This window comes from Ornithorhynchus anatinus, chromosome 16, assembly GCF_004115215.2.
Source record: "Ornithorhynchus anatinus isolate Pmale09 chromosome 16, mOrnAna1.pri.v4, whole genome shotgun sequence".
In the NCBI taxonomy this organism is placed as follows: domain Eukaryota; kingdom Metazoa; phylum Chordata; class Mammalia; order Monotremata; family Ornithorhynchidae; genus Ornithorhynchus; species Ornithorhynchus anatinus.
The window spans coordinates 31,143,595-31,159,485 of record NC_041743.1 but is presented as its reverse complement, the minus strand read 5'-3'; the positions used below and the strand labels follow the sequence as shown (position 1 = coordinate 31,159,485).

Below are 15,891 nucleotides of genomic sequence, written 5' to 3'. Positions count from 1 at the left end.
TCTAAAACAGTTCTGCACAGATTTTCACATTCCTGAAAAACATCAAATGGCTACCCATTTCCACTCTGCATCAAAAGAAACCCCTAACCATTGGCTTTATAGCACCTAGTCAGTTCTCTAGCCTCTAGCCATTTTCTAATCTGTTAATGTAGGAAATCTTGTTGTCTTTGTGGGAACAGTAATTTTAAGTCCTTGGCTAGCCCTGTCAGTAGGAAGTGGAGGGTGCTCATACCACATGTCTCAAGGATTAGTTAAAGGCTACAGAGCAGCCCAAGCCAAATATAGGAATTCCAGCCTAAAATAGGCTGCTGGATCACAGAATCTAAGGGGATGGATGGAAAGTTAATCTGGATTCAATTCTGGCTGATGATCCCACCCCAAAACAGTAAACTGGAGGACCCGCATGGTTCTGCTTTGTGCAGGACTGACCCAAGTCCTGAAGACCAAGCCCAGGCTGGACCAGGCTCTTCCTGAGGCCCCCAGGGGCTTGGCTTTCACGAGTGTTAAGGCCCAGGGAGTTGTACCTGGAGTTGTGGTACCAGTACATACATGCTGCGATCTGAATAGGAATTAGGAGTCCAGGCTTCTGCTGGGGGGGGGGGGCGGTGCAGAGGAGAGAGATGGGAAGGGTGACGTGGGGGTGTATTTATCTCCAGAGACTGCGCTATCTCTTTTTGGTTTACAGTTTGACATTATCTCACCTTTCTTCACTTCTATACTTCTCCTATCCCTTGTAATTGGAGGCAAATTCCCACACTTCACATGTACAACTCAAAAGGTACAAGGCATAAGGCGCTAATGGAGAAACAGAAGGGCTGGTTCATGCCCCACAGACAGTTTTTGACCAAACACAGGGTTTCCCTTCAGCCTTTGCCAGAAGTTCAGATCAGACTAATATGATTTCCTCTTCAGATGGCCCCAGTGTAAGCAAAATTTAGAAGGAAAAGAATACCCGACTCCCCGCCACCCCCACCACCAAAAGAGAGGAAGGGGTGAGGGGAAGGGACACATTTGGGAGGACCAGAGAAACAGTTTTTCATTTTAAATGAAGACTTCTTGCCAATCAGTTCTACTCCCTCCCATTCATTCTAAGCTTCTGTGGAATTTTCCATCACAAGTTCCACTATGTCCCAGTTGGTTCTGCCCGATCTGCCCTGTGGCACAATGTTATGTAGGGGAGAAGTAAAGATCTGCTCAAAGAAGGGTGGGGGCGGGGCATGGGGAGAATGAGGGAAGATTCTCTGCTCACTGCCATCTTTAAAACCATCTTACGCTGCCAAAACATAGTGCCCATCACATGTAAATATTCCTTTTCTTAATTCCTCCCGGTTCCAGCTCAGAGTCCTGTCTTCTCAACACAGAGCATCTCTTCAGATCTGTCTGTTGCTCTGAAGCTCATTTTGCCAGGAAGAGCAAGTAAGATCTGAGACTGTATCTCTATCCTTTGTAAAACACTAAATTCCCTCTTCGGTGGCTGAAATGTGTGCAATCGAAGCCCGGGATTAATTGTAGAAGTTAGAGTTTTTAAAGGCCCGGCTTTGTCCAGTTTTCTGCATACTCTCTTTGAGATTTTAGAACACTTTATTTAATAAAAGTTAAACATACAAAACTGAAATTAACACACTTGTCATAAAAATCACCTTCTTCCATTAATAGGAAGAACTTTTTCTATGCAGGTAATTCTAAACTATCAGTTTCAGATTTAGCTCAAACTGAATGTAACTCAGGTAATTGTGATGGTCATTTGCATCAACAAATGCTGACAACCTGATCTAGTTAACAAAAAATTACAAACTCAGCTACATGAACATAATATACAGGGAAAATGTGGTCAGATTAATGCACAAGACATACATAGAGTTCAATGGTTCGGCCACCCAGAGTACTCTTGTTCATTAATTCAGCCTTGTTTTTTACAAAAATAATATCTACACTGTATACAGGGCTATACATTAGCTTTTTTTCTTCATACAAACATTACACCTCCAAAGATGGAACCACTACTGTCAGCGGGGAAGAAAGCAAACAAATATAAAACTTATAAAAAGCCGGTAGTTTTAGACATGGTTTTGTTTTCACAAATAACAAAGTCTCATCAGAAAGTCTAATAGGATTGAATTAATCCCCCAAAAGCTTTAGAAACTTGAACACTAATTATTGAAGGGGCAGATACCTTAAATCAATGGCTGCCATTTTCTAGGGGCCTTGGCCAAAACAGACTTCAACATTTAGGATTGAAATGGCAGTTCTAAAGACTTGGAAAAAGCAAACACCTGTTTAGCAGGATGGAGATTTTGCATAATGCTCCAACACAATGTTGAGAGGATCAGCCAAATTCAAAATGTCAGAGAGGGTCACGTTTGACTTGGAAAGAGTACATATCTCCACTTGGTATGTCTGAGATTTGGAAAGTCGATATTTCATCCCAATGTTCTACGTAGGCTGCTTGAGTCTATGACAGTTGGTTAGGGAAGATAACCCTTGGGGGAATGGTGCTGGAGGTAATGAAGAACAAAAACTGGACAGTATACTTAATCAAATGCAACTTCTTCAAGGCTCTTTCTATTGTTTGAAGTCAGAAAATGTGACAATGGTCGCTTCCTTACACGTCTAACAAATAATTTACCTTTAGAAAAATATAAGGTTAAAAAGGTAAATGTAAAGCCCTGCAGAGATGAAATCCAGCAGTTTATCTCATTACTGAGGCATTAGATGCCTGACATTGTATTTAGAGGTATCTTGATACTGTGTCATGGGTTTATCGGCAATTCCACAAGTTCCTACGCCAACTTTGCCAGTTACACTCTCGGGGGAAGCAAAAATACTCCTCTTGACCTAAGGAAAAACATATATACACCATTCTTAATTAGCCTTGGACAGAATTATAATTCTGAAACACAATATGAATTTTCTTAAACATAGAGAAGCTCAGCACCTGCAATGACCAAACACCAATTAATGTCATGGGGGGGTAAAGATTCTATGCTTCAGAGACATAAGTCCAACTTGCGCTGTACTCCACCATGAATATAGTGCTTACTCTATTACAATGAGCATTTACTATACTGCTATTCAGCTTGAGGTCACCCCATACTTGTTTGGGAAATGACTGATTTCAAAAGGTAATAAATGCCTCACCAATGTTTTGTCAGGAATAGAATTTAATTTAAGGTCAGGATAAGAAAATCCATTTTAATCATGCCATCCCACAAGGGGGGGTGGGGAGGAAGGGGGGAAATGTCCTAATTACTAAGGGTTTTCATTTCAGCAACTAAAACGAATAGTATAATTATTAATCAAGTGCCTAAGCTATGTGCTGGAGTAGGTATAAGATCTGAGATCAGACCATCCTTGTTCCACATGGACCTCACAGTACCAGAAATAGGAAGAAGCATGGTTCATTTCCATTAAAGAAAGGAGAAAACAAGGACAGAGAGATTAAGTGACTTGGTCAAACAAAAAGCCAAGAAAAAAAAGTTACTTAACAGGCAAGTAGCAGAGCTGGAACTAAGATTTTGGTCTCTTGACTCTCTAGGAGAAAACCCTTGTTCTTCCCACTAACACCACATTGAGCAACCTTATTCCACTAAAATTAAGAGTTTGGAACAAGGGAGTGTGTGGTGTTTATATAAGGATTTGTACTAAGATATATACACACACACACACACACACACACACACTCAATAGAACTGAATCACTAAATAACTGCCACTTCAACCTCCCTACAACCGGGTAATAATGTGTAGTTTAACATATGATTGAGTTTTTGTTTTTTTTAAAGCATCTACAGAACTACAAGAACTGCATGAAGTGGTGATCGGTGTAGAGTCTCCCTTGTCAAAAGTTGCCTAGAAGAACAGGACTGCCTCATTTGGGGACACTTCTGCCTGCTCTGTGACCTTGAAAGAGCCACCTCTCTGTGTCTCAGTTTCCTCATCTGTAAAATGGGGATTAAAATCCCATTCTCCTTCCTTACAGCTGTGAGCTCTTTATGAGGTAAGGACTGAGTCCAATCTGATTATCTTGTATCTACCCTAGTGCTTGGAGCCTAATTAAGTGTTTAACAAATTCCAGTTATTATTATTGTTAAAGAAAACTCCACTAATCCGGAGTAGTACTCGTCTTGAGAGATTGCAAAATACAAACTGGTACTTCAGGGGCAAGTTAACTTTAAGACCTGGTTGCCTAATCATTCTTCTACTCACCACACCAATCAATGGTATTTATTGAGCACTTATTGTGTTCAAAGCAGCAGACTAAGTCCCTTTAATGGTCTTCCACCTTCTGACTATGACCCAGGGAAAAAGGAGAATTCACTGACCTGTCCTTTCTTGTTTTTTGAATAAGCTCGATTGTTGAATTGTTGCCATTTCACCTTTTGGTCTTCTCTTTCCTGCTCAAGTTCTTTGATTCTCTGGGCTTTTTTCAATGCTTTCTTTTTTTTATATTCTCGTTGCTGGGCAATCATTTCTTTTCTGTGTGCAAAGAAAGGAGATAAGGTGCCAACTCAGAATATTTAAAAGATGACAAGTCAGTGGTTGTGCAAAAGGAAAAAAAAACCAAACCAATAAACCTGCAACCCAAGTCTACCCAAAAGCAGTTACTCAAACCAATGCCAATCAGTCATCAAGTTGCAAAAGTAAAATTCTTTCTGGGCAACTGGGTGTCTTTTAGGCCCTCCCTGTCACCTTCAAAAAACTGATTTAATTCTTCCCCCAGGTACCATAAAGTATTTCTCCCAAGAATTTAAATCAAGAATTGTATCTATCATTGTCAGAACTGTCCAAAAAAACCAGAACAGGAAGCAGGAAGAAACATTACCCGTGTATTAAGGTCCCCAGGGAAAGAATGCAGGACAATAGAATTCAAATACTTAACCAAGGAAGAGTACATAAAAGTCAACACCACCCAAATTAATTCCCTGGCCCCGGTCCCAACACTTGGCCTCACTTACAGAGGAAGATGACTAGTCTGCAGAGTCAGGAGTTTATCTGGAATCAATCGATTCTGGTGATGAGTTATTATTGTATTTGTTACAAACAGAAATTATCACCATATCTCTAAAAGTTGCCTCTTAGCTAATGGCCCAATTTTCCTCAAGGCAATCTGGTCCACGTGCAGCTTACTATCAATTAAAACTTGATAAGCTGTTGCCAAAGAGGCAACAGCATAGTAACACCCCCTGCCCAGGCTTCAAGAAATTGTATTTCCCCGTTTACAAAATAACCACATCAAAATCCTTTCCCTTTGTCTTAAATTTCCTAACCTGAAATTGAATCTACATTTTCTGACTAATCTCCCATCCAGCAATGGAGCACCTGAAACAGGGAGGTTAATTCTTTGGCGCTACTACCAAATATTGGGAACGCTGGTGAGCAAGACAGTGAGCACCTGCCTACGCAGAACATTTTCAGGAAGAGATGGGAAGAGAAAAAATACCATTTTGCCACCGCACAAAAGCCATGGTGTGTCCGCCCCTGGAGTTTAACCTTTTAGGAAGGACACATGGCTGGAGAAAGTAGAGAGGAGGGCAACCAAGGTGATCAGGAGTGGGGAGAAGCTGGCCTACTGAGGCAAAGCAAAAAGACTGGAATCCTCAGTCTGGAGAGATGAAGGCTGAGAGGGTAATCAACATTTATAGTCATGGAGGAATTGTTGCTCACCATGATCATGGGCTCCAATTAAAACTAAAAGCTGGTAGCTTTAAAACAATGATCTCAACCAGCAGCTGGTATACGGAACTTGCTGCTTCAGCCAGTTGGGCAGCGTGAAAATATAAGTAAGTTCAAGAGATGTCTGGCCGCATTAAGTGTCAGTGGTCCATAATTAGAGGGAAAGGAAGGGAGGTTAAGCGGCACTGCTCTAAAAGAATGGACATGTATCAAAGAGGGTAACTATCACACAGTTCTTCCTGTTGTCACTGTTGAAGACAGAATACTGGGCATAAGGAACAGTGATGATGTTTTTGGGGCACATGTCTTACGCCTCTAAAACACAGCAATCAATTAAGTCACTCACTTTGACATGGGCTTGTTGCCACTATCTTCTTTGGCCTTCCTTCCTTCCTCCACAGGTTTGAGATTCAGCAGTGGGGTGACTTCGGCATTGCCATAGCCAGCAAACGTGATGGCAGCAGTACCATTCTCTTCATCAATCTCTTCAATTTCCGCTTCATAACACCTGTAAAGATATCATGGCTGTAAGCAGGTGAGTAAAGGCTTAGTATTCATCCCTATAAGAGTTACTCTGCAGTTTCTCAGCTACAATATAAAGTTCAAGTGGTTCTTCTACAATCAACCTACTTTGTAGGCAGTTAAAATATTATCTATTTAAGAAACTAGTGCTACTGGGACCAAACTAAAATCACAAGAGAAAAGGCTAATTTAAATAAAAAAAGGCCTGTCAATTATTCACAGCCTCTAAAAATTTAGCAAGTCTCTGCCTCTAAGGTTTTTTCACTTAGAGATATATTTAGTTATAGATTACGTTCTGCAATCTTTCTAAAGACTTGCTTGACATTGAAGGTGACCACTACCCAGTCTGTAACCTAATTTGTGCTGTTAAAGAGTAAGAAAAAAGTGTACGTTGGAAGGACACAATTATCTCCTCTGATTTCATTTTCTCTCTAAAAGAGAGATCCCATCCCCTGACAAGCAGAAAATGTAAACTCACCAAATTGCCTTTACCACCCTCCACCTTTTGCTAGAGAAGGACCCAAATAGTATTCAAACTGAATGAAAATCTCTTACCATGGTACTGCATTATTTCATGTTATAGCTAGAGAGGTTTGTTTTCTACACTTACTGTCCATCTTCACTCCAGACTGCCATACATTTATCCCCCACTTTCCAGGAGTGAGAGGGCTGGGCAGAAGCAGAACTGTCCGAACTTGTAAGGGTCTCGGAAGGTTGTGTTGATAGAAGGTCTTTGGTTAATTCTATAACTTCCTAAGAAGGGAGAATAAATTTTTTTTTTTAGAAAAGTCATTAAAACAGGGCTGAAACAGCATAAGTAGGAGAAAAACATCAGTCTTTACAGCTTTAATCAACAGAGATGCTTAATGAAAAGGGAGTGGCGTTAAATTAATCCAGTGTATACTTTAGCAAGTGGCTACTTTTGGTGATCTGCATATGCTGAAAACCGAAGTAGGGTCAAATATTCAAGTGGAAAAATGCATGATGTGGCATGTTTGCTTCATGTGACTATCCTGCTTGGAATGGGCATCACATGGCAGTACTGATGGAGATCGAACTCTGTTGCATTCACTGCCCAGTGCCAAAGAGTATTAAAGCTGTCTCGTTGAGTACAAAATGTTCACCAGCCCTCCCAATTTTTACCCTGCTCCACGGAGGTATGTTTACCAAGAATGAAATTGATTTTCTTTCCTTCTCGTCCTGCTTAATTAGGACATGCCCTGAGAAAGAGAGTGACCATTTCCAGTATTTGAAACAAAGCATTTCACTTGCTTCCCACCCATGCAAATTAGAACAAGCTCATGGAAAGAAATGAGGCCAGGCAACAATAAAAATCTGCTTTACTATAGACTACAGACACTCCCTGCTCCTAGAGCTTTATCACTGCCAGGACCCTGCCAAGTGTTGCCTGGATAAGTAAAAGTATTTTCAGAATGGTCACTTTTGGTTGAACTTATCTTCCACTTTCCTCTAGGCCAAGGCAGCTTTAGACTGATGATTAAGTCCTATCATTTCTTTGCTGGTGTTTTTGTTTTAAACCCCTGCCTTCCTCCCAAAACAAAAAATATTATTAGCTACAGAAAAGAGCATTAAAGTTAAAATTTAACAAAACATGTGGGACATTTCTAAATTTGTACACAAAGCACCTTTTAAGCATCATGCCAAGTGCCTAGGGTAAAACCAGCAGAGCAATAGCTGTTGGGAGTTTCTTCTGGTGCTTTCTCTAATTTATTACAGTGACTTTGTCTATTGGCCAGAAGTTCAAACCCTACCTCTAGCCCCAGGTTATCAAATCCCCCATGACTAAAACTAGAAAGCGCAAAATTTAGAAGAATGGAAATATAGTTGAAAACCAATAAGAACGAATGGCAGGAAAGAAAATTTAACTAAAGAATTAAAGTAAAAATTGAAATTACATCTTTTGTGAAATTATATAGATGGCTTTGTTCCAATTCAAATACATTTTAATAATAATGTAATACTTTGAACATGAAGCAAATCAAATATATCAATTACTTGGTTTAGAAACCTAGACAAAAAGTAATTTACTTCAACTTCTCTTTACTTTCTAACCAGTCACTTAGAGGGCCAGGAATAGAGCTCAGGAAACTGATCCCTCCCACCTTCTCCCCCTCCCCCCAGCCTTATGTTCTAAACATATCATTATACTCTGATTGTGCTAGTGAAACATAATTAAAGCACAAACTCAAATCCTGTATTTGCCACACATTTAGTACTGTGTGTATCATCTTATCACATTGGAAATGTGTCTTTTCACAGTGTTATTCAAGAAAGGAATGTTCAGTAAGGGGAAAGATATGCAACCTCCATAAAAACAACAACCAAACACACCCCTCCACAAGACTAAATTGAGTTCAGCACTGAACGTTACCCAAGATTCTGATTAATTTATTTTATGAACTTTGTTTTGAAAATAATCTCTGAAGTGTCCTTTTGAAGCTTTCCAGACTCTGAATTCTTATTTCAAACACATTTTATCAAAAAGCTTCTAAGACTATTTTCCTTCTCTTTTGTGCATGTGGACCAAGGTATTAGTTATCCAAAATGTACTTCATATAGGAGGGAGTTCTTGAAGGTACATACCATTAATTACTTTTCCTCCCCCAAGTCTGAGCTCTGAAACTGCTCCTTCATTGACAGATGGACAGCAGTTACAGTAATCGGCAATTCCAGGAAGCATCAGGAGTTGCGATATACATATCAGCAGGTCAAAGGGGGTGCACCCAAGCACTGTGCTTACTGAAGGAAGGCGTTTCGGGAATGCAGAGAGCCACTGTAATATAGGAGACAGGTGACTTGACCCCTGCCTCCTTTGTAAATCAGTTTATCTAGCAAAACAGCTTAATATAGACTCTGAAAACTCTATAGACCAACTTGGTAGCTTGTCAGTCACAATCCTAGACCTTAGGACTGTACTCATTTTATTTGAAGTAAAAACAAAAAAAAAGGAACAGGCTATAAATCAATAACACTTCAGGAGACTCACTTGCTGTCTGTTGAAAACTGTACTGGCCACAAATGAAAGACAGCATTTACTGGGATAACTGGAGGGGATTTACTATAAGAAAGCTAAAGCATGAAAAGGGGCATCTCTGTGATGAAAGGTCAGAAGGTTCAAATCGGGTTTGAAAAGAGGGACATAGAGCTACAAAATGATTTGGAGTGCAAAATATTAAAGCAGCTACAAACGGAGGCCCTACATTTAATTAGATTTCTTTAAGCCCAATATAAAGTACAAAATCATATACTGAAGGCAGCAAGGTAAGCTGCAGCTGTGCATAAACTCAAAGAGCAATACCACCACTACGCAAGTACAAAACTTCTAGCTCCTCGGACTGTTCCTTTATTTAAGTTGTATTAAACAGCATTTTCAATGTGTATGTATGTGTAATAATAATATTGGTATTTGTTAAGCGCTTACTATGTGCAGAGCACTGTTCTAAGCGCTAGCGTAGAACCAGGGTCATCAGGTTGTCCCACGTGAGGCTCACAGTTAATCCCCATTTTACAGATGAGGTAACTGAGGCACAGAGAAGTTAAGTGACTTGCCCACAGTCACACAGCTGACAAGTGGCAGATCCGGGATTCGAACCCATGACCTCTGACTCCCAAGCCCGGGCTCTTTCCACTGAGCCACGCTGCTTCTCGTAAGTACAAGTGTGTAAGTGTGTGTGGGTGTGTGTGGCTCTGAATGGGCCTGCAACTGTACTGCAGTTGCAACTGTATTGAAACATTTATACCTGATTTCATAGGGACTAAAAATAAGAGAGCAAGTCTAGGACATTTCTGAAAATAAAAAGGATTTTCTTCTAAGAACCAAAGGCAAGAGATGGTCAAGTCTCTTGAGCTTAAAAGCCATCAACCCAAAATATACCATGATTAGAACCAAAGGTCAAAAAAATTCCTTTTAACCAGAATGGCAAGTTGGCCTTTCAGGGGGCTGGCAGAGACAAGGAATGGGATGCAACACATTTCCCTAGCACAGAAGGGCGATGCCACCACAAGGGTTAGCACAATGGCCCACTGTGGAGGCAAATAATAATTAAAAATCACCCACTGCCATTTGGTCTCCCTTGGCACAAATCTTACTAAAGGCAACTAGTGGTAAATTCTCACTACGCTCTAACTTGGAAGCTCCCAACAAGTTGCCAATTGAACCTTCTATGGAAGGTGTGAGCATTCTGCTTTGGATTACTGCACTATTTCAGCTTCTAAATAAATAAATATGGACTTGTAGTATTTTAGTTACGTGGAACGTGTAGGAGTGATGTGTTTTTCCCTCCGTAGGTATACTACTAGTAATAATTATAACTCATAATAATAATGGTATTTGTTAAGCACTTACTATGTGCCAAGCACTGTACTAAGCACTGGGGCAGATATTAAGATAATCAGGTCCCACATGATTATCTAAATAGTCTAGGTAGGATGGAGAACAGGTTTTGAATTCCAATTTGGCTGATGTGAGGGAACTTGAGGCCCAGAGAAGGGAAGTGATTTGGCCAAGGCCAGACAGCAGGCTACTAAGTAGTGCAGCTGGGAATAGAACCTAGGTCTTCTGACTCCCAGATCATACTCTCTCAGTCCTTGGAAAACATAACGGATCTCTGAAATTGCAAGTCTTACCAAATATTTATACAATTATTCCATCTATTTCACCTTATATATAAAGGAAAATCATAAATGTGATCTGGGCCTCGGGGAAAAATGGGTAGTAAGCCTTTTGGAGGGGAACACACAATATAAATATATAGACTACTATAAAATACGATATAAAGACTTTGCCTATCCTGGGAAGATTAGCCTCTCTTCTCCCCCCATCCAAATTTACAGATTTTGTTACTCCTCTACTTAAAGTTAGATTCTACTCAGGCTGGATTTTCTTTGGGTGGGGGGTGCATACTGTAAATATACAATACTCTTATTTGGAAATTTATGAAAAAACTTCACTCTAAATAAAAAATTCAGAACATGACCAGTGAACAAAAAGCCCAGAAAGTGGATCCATGAACACGATGTCAAAATAAGGCTGACCAAGTGAAATACCACAAACGTCTACTCTTGGGATCCATCCACAAAATAGTTAAAAATAAACTCCTTTTGATCTGCTTGGCAGAAAAATATTCCCCAAATTACAAGAGGGTGCTATGACAAGAAGCCATTTCTATTAGCTTTAAATGGAAATTAATGAGAAGTACCATATGCACATTATTATGGAATTATGATTGCTGACTTGCAATTGTCAAGTTTGCTATAAAAAATTCCAAAGATTTAGTGTGATTATACTTGGACTACAAATTGATATTGTTTCAATAATACAGGGTAGTATTTATAACCTTAAAGCCAGAAAGATCTGACTCCACAGAATGGATTGAAAATAAATTGTAGCCAACTTAAAACACAAATGGAAGCTTTGAGGAAAAAATCATAACTGAAGATATTACCCTCTTTACTGAAAAAGTTACTAGGAATTACATTTCTCTTCCACCATAATTTACACTAATTTTGTTAAGTTACTTTCTTAAATACAAAGACTATATACACCTCACCTTTGTAGAGATGGTTATGTTTTGAATGTTTCTGATCTTTCCTTCCAAGCTTGATCATTTTAGAGCCACTCAATTTTTTAATGCCCATTTTTAAAAAGCATATGAAAAAGTTTTTAAATAGACAATTTTGAGGTCTGCCCACATTGGTAGTGTTTTCCAACTCAACTATTTATTGGAAATTCAAGAAGCAAATCCACTGCCATAAATTGTGGCTAACATACTATTTTGAGTTTATCTGCACCTCCGGGGTCAAAACACCTCCCTGTAAGATAGACTATGTGTAAGTCTATCTTTCAAGAAATTAAGTCTCAATTTCCAAGTGCACTCAATATTCACCTGTAAATCTTTTTTCAATTTTAGTAGGTCTTCATTTTCTCCATTGCCAGATAACGCAGCCTCAACTTGCTGGAGTTGAGCCTTGTAGCTGGCAAGTTGTTTTGCTAGATCTTCTGACATCTACAAGAAGAGGGAAAACACCATAAAGAAAATGCCAAAAACACAACACACCACCAAAAACACACACACGAGAGCCCCCTTCAAGTTACTTTTCAACAGTTTCCTGTAACCTGCTTAGACATCACCTTTAAAATTATCAGTTTCAGTATCGGGGAGTGAGTGAAACATGTAAGGCTATCAATTTTTAAAGCATATGTCGAACACATGACTGACCACTAACTACAACAATGCTAATTTTAACCCCCATCCTCAAACTGCTCACAAAGCCACTCTTATGGTATACATTCTTAGTTTCTGTATACAAGGTAAGTTCTGGCTTCATATAAACATTTAGCGATTCATCTCCAAAAATAATCTTCATCATCCTTAAAAATTCAGCGGTCCTGTCACCTGCGAATCTTTTAAATTTAACAGAAGTGCTCATCCGGTTGCCCAGTACCCATCAGCACTAAGGTAGGCGCCTAGGCAACCTGCAATACTATTTCCTGCAACCCCTTAGCCTGTCTGCGATCTGTTATGGTCATTTACTGAATGCCACCGGAGTGCCCCCCCCCCCCCCAGTAACACCCTAGAACCCAGAAGGGACTGAGATCCACTGACCCACTCGTCGGCCCCGATGGTCTTCCTCCCATCCTAGGCAAAGCCCCTTGGACGGCGAGCCCCATGGGGGGGCAAGGCCTGTGTCTCATCTGATTGTCCTGTCTTGATCCCGGAGCTTGGCACAATGACAGGTACGTAGTAGACGCCTAACCCCAAACCTCGATTATTAGTCTTATTATCGGCCCAGTTCAAACACATGGTCGGAATCTGCCATTCGAGGAGGGGCAAAACCACCCCCGCTTTCCCTCACCTCCCTTGTTGCGGGCAGAGAACGGACGTGTCCACCAACTCTGCTACACTGTAATCTCCCAAGTGCTTAGTACAGTGCACTACCCACCCTAAGCGCTCAATAAATATGACAGATGGCACATACATATGCCTTGTCCGGCAGGGAACTTGTCACTTTGTACTTGCCAAGTGTTTAGTATGGTATTAATAATAACAATGATGACGATGGTATTTGTTAAGCACTTACTATGTGCCAAACATTGTTCTAACAGCTGGGGGGATACAAGGTGATGATGATGACGGTATTTGTTCAGCGTTTACTATTAACCGCTTGGTACAGTGCTAAGCACTTAGTACACTGCTCTGCACATAGTAAGCGCTCAATAAATACTACTGAATAAATGAAAATGTGCTAAACATTGTTCTAACAGCTGGGGGGATACAAGGTAATGATGATGATGATGGTATTTGTTCAGCATTTACTATTAAGCGCTTAGTACAGTGCTCTGCACATAGTAAGTGCTCGATAAATACTACTGAATAAGTGAATGGGCCAAACATTGTTCTGCCAGCTGGTGGGATCCAGGGTAACGATGAGGGAATTTGTTAAGCGCCTACTATGTGCCAAGCACTGTTCTAAGCGCTGGGTTGGGGGGGTGGAATGCCACTTGTCAGCTGTGTGACTGTGGGCAAGTCACTTAACTTCCTTGGGCCTCAGTGACCTCATCTGTAAAATGGGGATTAACTGTGGGCCTCACATGGGACAACCCAATGACCCTGTATCTCCCCCAGCGCTTAGAACAGTGCTCTGCACATGGTAAGCGCTTAACAAATCCCAACATTATTATTATTATTGTTAATAATAATCGTAGAGAAGCAGCCTGGCGTAGTGGATAGGGCACGGGCCTGGGAGTCAGGTCATGGGTTCTAATCCCGGCTCGACCACTTGTCTGCTCTGTGACCTTGGGCCAGTCACTTAACTTCTCTGTGCCTCAGTGACCTCATCTGTAAAATGGGGATGAAGACTGGGAGCCCTATGTGGGACCACCTGATGACCTTGCATCTCCCCCAGCGCTCAGAACAGTGCTTGGCACATAGTAAGCGCTGGCTTAACAAACACCAACATTATTATGATGATGATTACGAGGTCGTCCCACGTCTTCACCCCGGCTCTGCCACCTGTCAGCTGGGTGACTGTGGGCCAGTCACTTGACTTCTCTGGGCCTCAGTGACCTCATCTGTCAAATGGGGATGAAGACTGGGAGCCTCCCGTGAGCCAACCTGATGCCCCTGGATCTGCCCCAGCGCTCAGAACAGTGCCCGGCACCTAGGAAGCGCTTAACCAACACCAACATTATTATGATTCTTCATCCCCATTTTGGGGGGGGGGGGGGGGTCACGGAGGCCCAGAGAGGTGGCGTGACTTGCCCACAGTCACGGGGGGGGGGGGGGGGGCAAGGAGGACGAGGATCACAGAGCAGCCCCCTCCACCACACACACACACACACACCCCCAGAGTCCCTTAGTGGGAAGCAGCGGAGGCGCGATTAGACGGTGAGCCCGTCCACGGGCAAGGACTGTCCCTCTCTGTTGCCGATCTGTCCATTCCAAGCGCTCAGCCCAGTGCTCTGCACACTGTCGGCGCTCAGTAAATACTATTAGTGAACGAACGAGTGGGGCGGGACCGATCGGGCCTGGGGGCCTCGAACGCGCCTCCCCCCCCTTCCTCCCTCCCTCCCCCCCGCCATTACCACCCTCAACGCCTGAGGAGCCGGCCCGGGCCGCAGGCCGCTTCCCCGCCGCCGGGAAGGGACAGAAGGCAAAGGAGGAGGCGGCGGCGGCACTCACCGTGACGACGGAGGTGACGGCCCGCGGGGGAAGGAGGACGAAGGGCGGCGGCGCGACCCCGGGGCCCCACGGCAGGAAGGACTGGGCCGGCGGGGAAGGAAGAAGGGAGGCCGAAGTCTCGCGAGAGCCCGGCCCACCGCGGGATCAACCCCCGCCGCAGCCGGCCGAGGCCGGGCAGGGAGGGGCGGAAGTGACGTCCAGGCCGGGCAGGGAGGGGGCGGAAGTGACGTCCAGGCCGGGCAGGGAGGGGGGCGGAAGTGACGTCCAGGCCGGGCAGGGAGGGGGGCGAAAGTGACGCCACGGGAGGGCAGGGAGGGGGAATAGCGGGGGCAGGGGGAAGGTCCGGCGGGCTGGGCATCCACTGCATGCGGCTCCAGCGCTTCGTATAATTAATAATGATAATGCTGGCATTTGTGAAGCGCTTACTACGTGCAGAGCACTGTTCTAAGCGCTGGGGGGGGATCCAGGGTCATCGGGTTGTCCCACGGGAGGCTCACGGTCTTCATCCCCATTTGACAGATGAGGTCACTGAGGCCCAGAGAAGTGAAGTGACTTGTCCAAAGTCACAGAGCTGACAAGTGGCAGAGCTGGGATTAGAACCCGTGACTTCTGACTCCCAAGCCCGGGCTCTTTCCACTGAGCTACACTCCTTCATGCTGGTATTTGTTAAACGCTTACTCTGTGCAGAGCACTGTTCTAAGCACTGGGGGAGATGCAGGGGATTCAGGTTGTCCCACTTGGGGCTCACAGTCTTCATCCCCATTTTACAGATGAGGGAACTGAGGCACAGAGAAGTTAAGTGGCTTGCCCAAGGTCACACATGCTGGTATTTGTTAAGTGCTTACTCTCTGTAGAACACTGTTCTAAGCGCTGGGGGAGATACAGGGGAATCAGGTTGTCCCACGGGAGGCTCACAGTTCATCCCCATTTTACAGATGAGGTCGCTGAGGCACTTATAACGAGACGATTTCTTGAGTGCTTACTATGTGCCAAGC

The 15,891-nt window shown here is 42.8% G+C and overlaps 1 protein-coding gene across 2 annotated transcripts; it reads right to left on the bottom strand.

Annotated features, from left to right (window-relative positions):
• Nucleotides 1-1,562: 1,562 nt before the first annotated feature.
• Nucleotides 1,563-15,037, bottom strand: SMNDC1 (survival motor neuron domain containing 1). Of its 2 annotated transcripts, XM_029081231.2 has the most exons (6): nt 14,897-15,037; nt 12,101-12,220; nt 6,805-6,947; nt 6,019-6,180; nt 4,322-4,475; nt 1,563-2,835 (listed from the first exon to the last, which is right to left on the bottom strand). In XM_029081231.2, the coding sequence occupies exons 2-6, from the start codon at nt 12,218-12,220 to the stop codon at nt 2,698-2,700; spliced, it is 717 nt and encodes a 238-aa protein (XP_028937064.1). In that variant the 5' UTR covers nt 14,897-15,037; the 3' UTR covers nt 1,563-2,697. The 2 variants fall into 2 exon arrangements, with proteins under 2 accessions (XP_028937064.1, XP_028937065.1); XM_029081232.2 differs by lacking the exons at nt 12,101-12,220; nt 14,897-15,037 and adding an exon at nt 8,799-8,817.
• Between the last annotated feature and the right edge of the window lie 854 nt (nt 15,038-15,891).

Coding starts and splice junctions, on each gene's coding strand:
- SMNDC1 (XM_029081231.2), bottom strand. CDS start 12,220: ATGTCAGAAGATCTAGCAAAACAACTTGCCAGCTACAAGGCTCAACTC. Junction 6,181..6,804: donor GTCTGGAGTGAAGATGGACA/GTAAGTGTAGAA, acceptor ATATCTTTACAG/GTGTTATGAAGCGGAAATTG. Junction 2,836..4,321: donor CAAAAAACAAGAAAGGACAG/GTCAGTGAATTC, acceptor GTTTTTCCTTAG/GTCAAGAGGAGTATTTTTGC.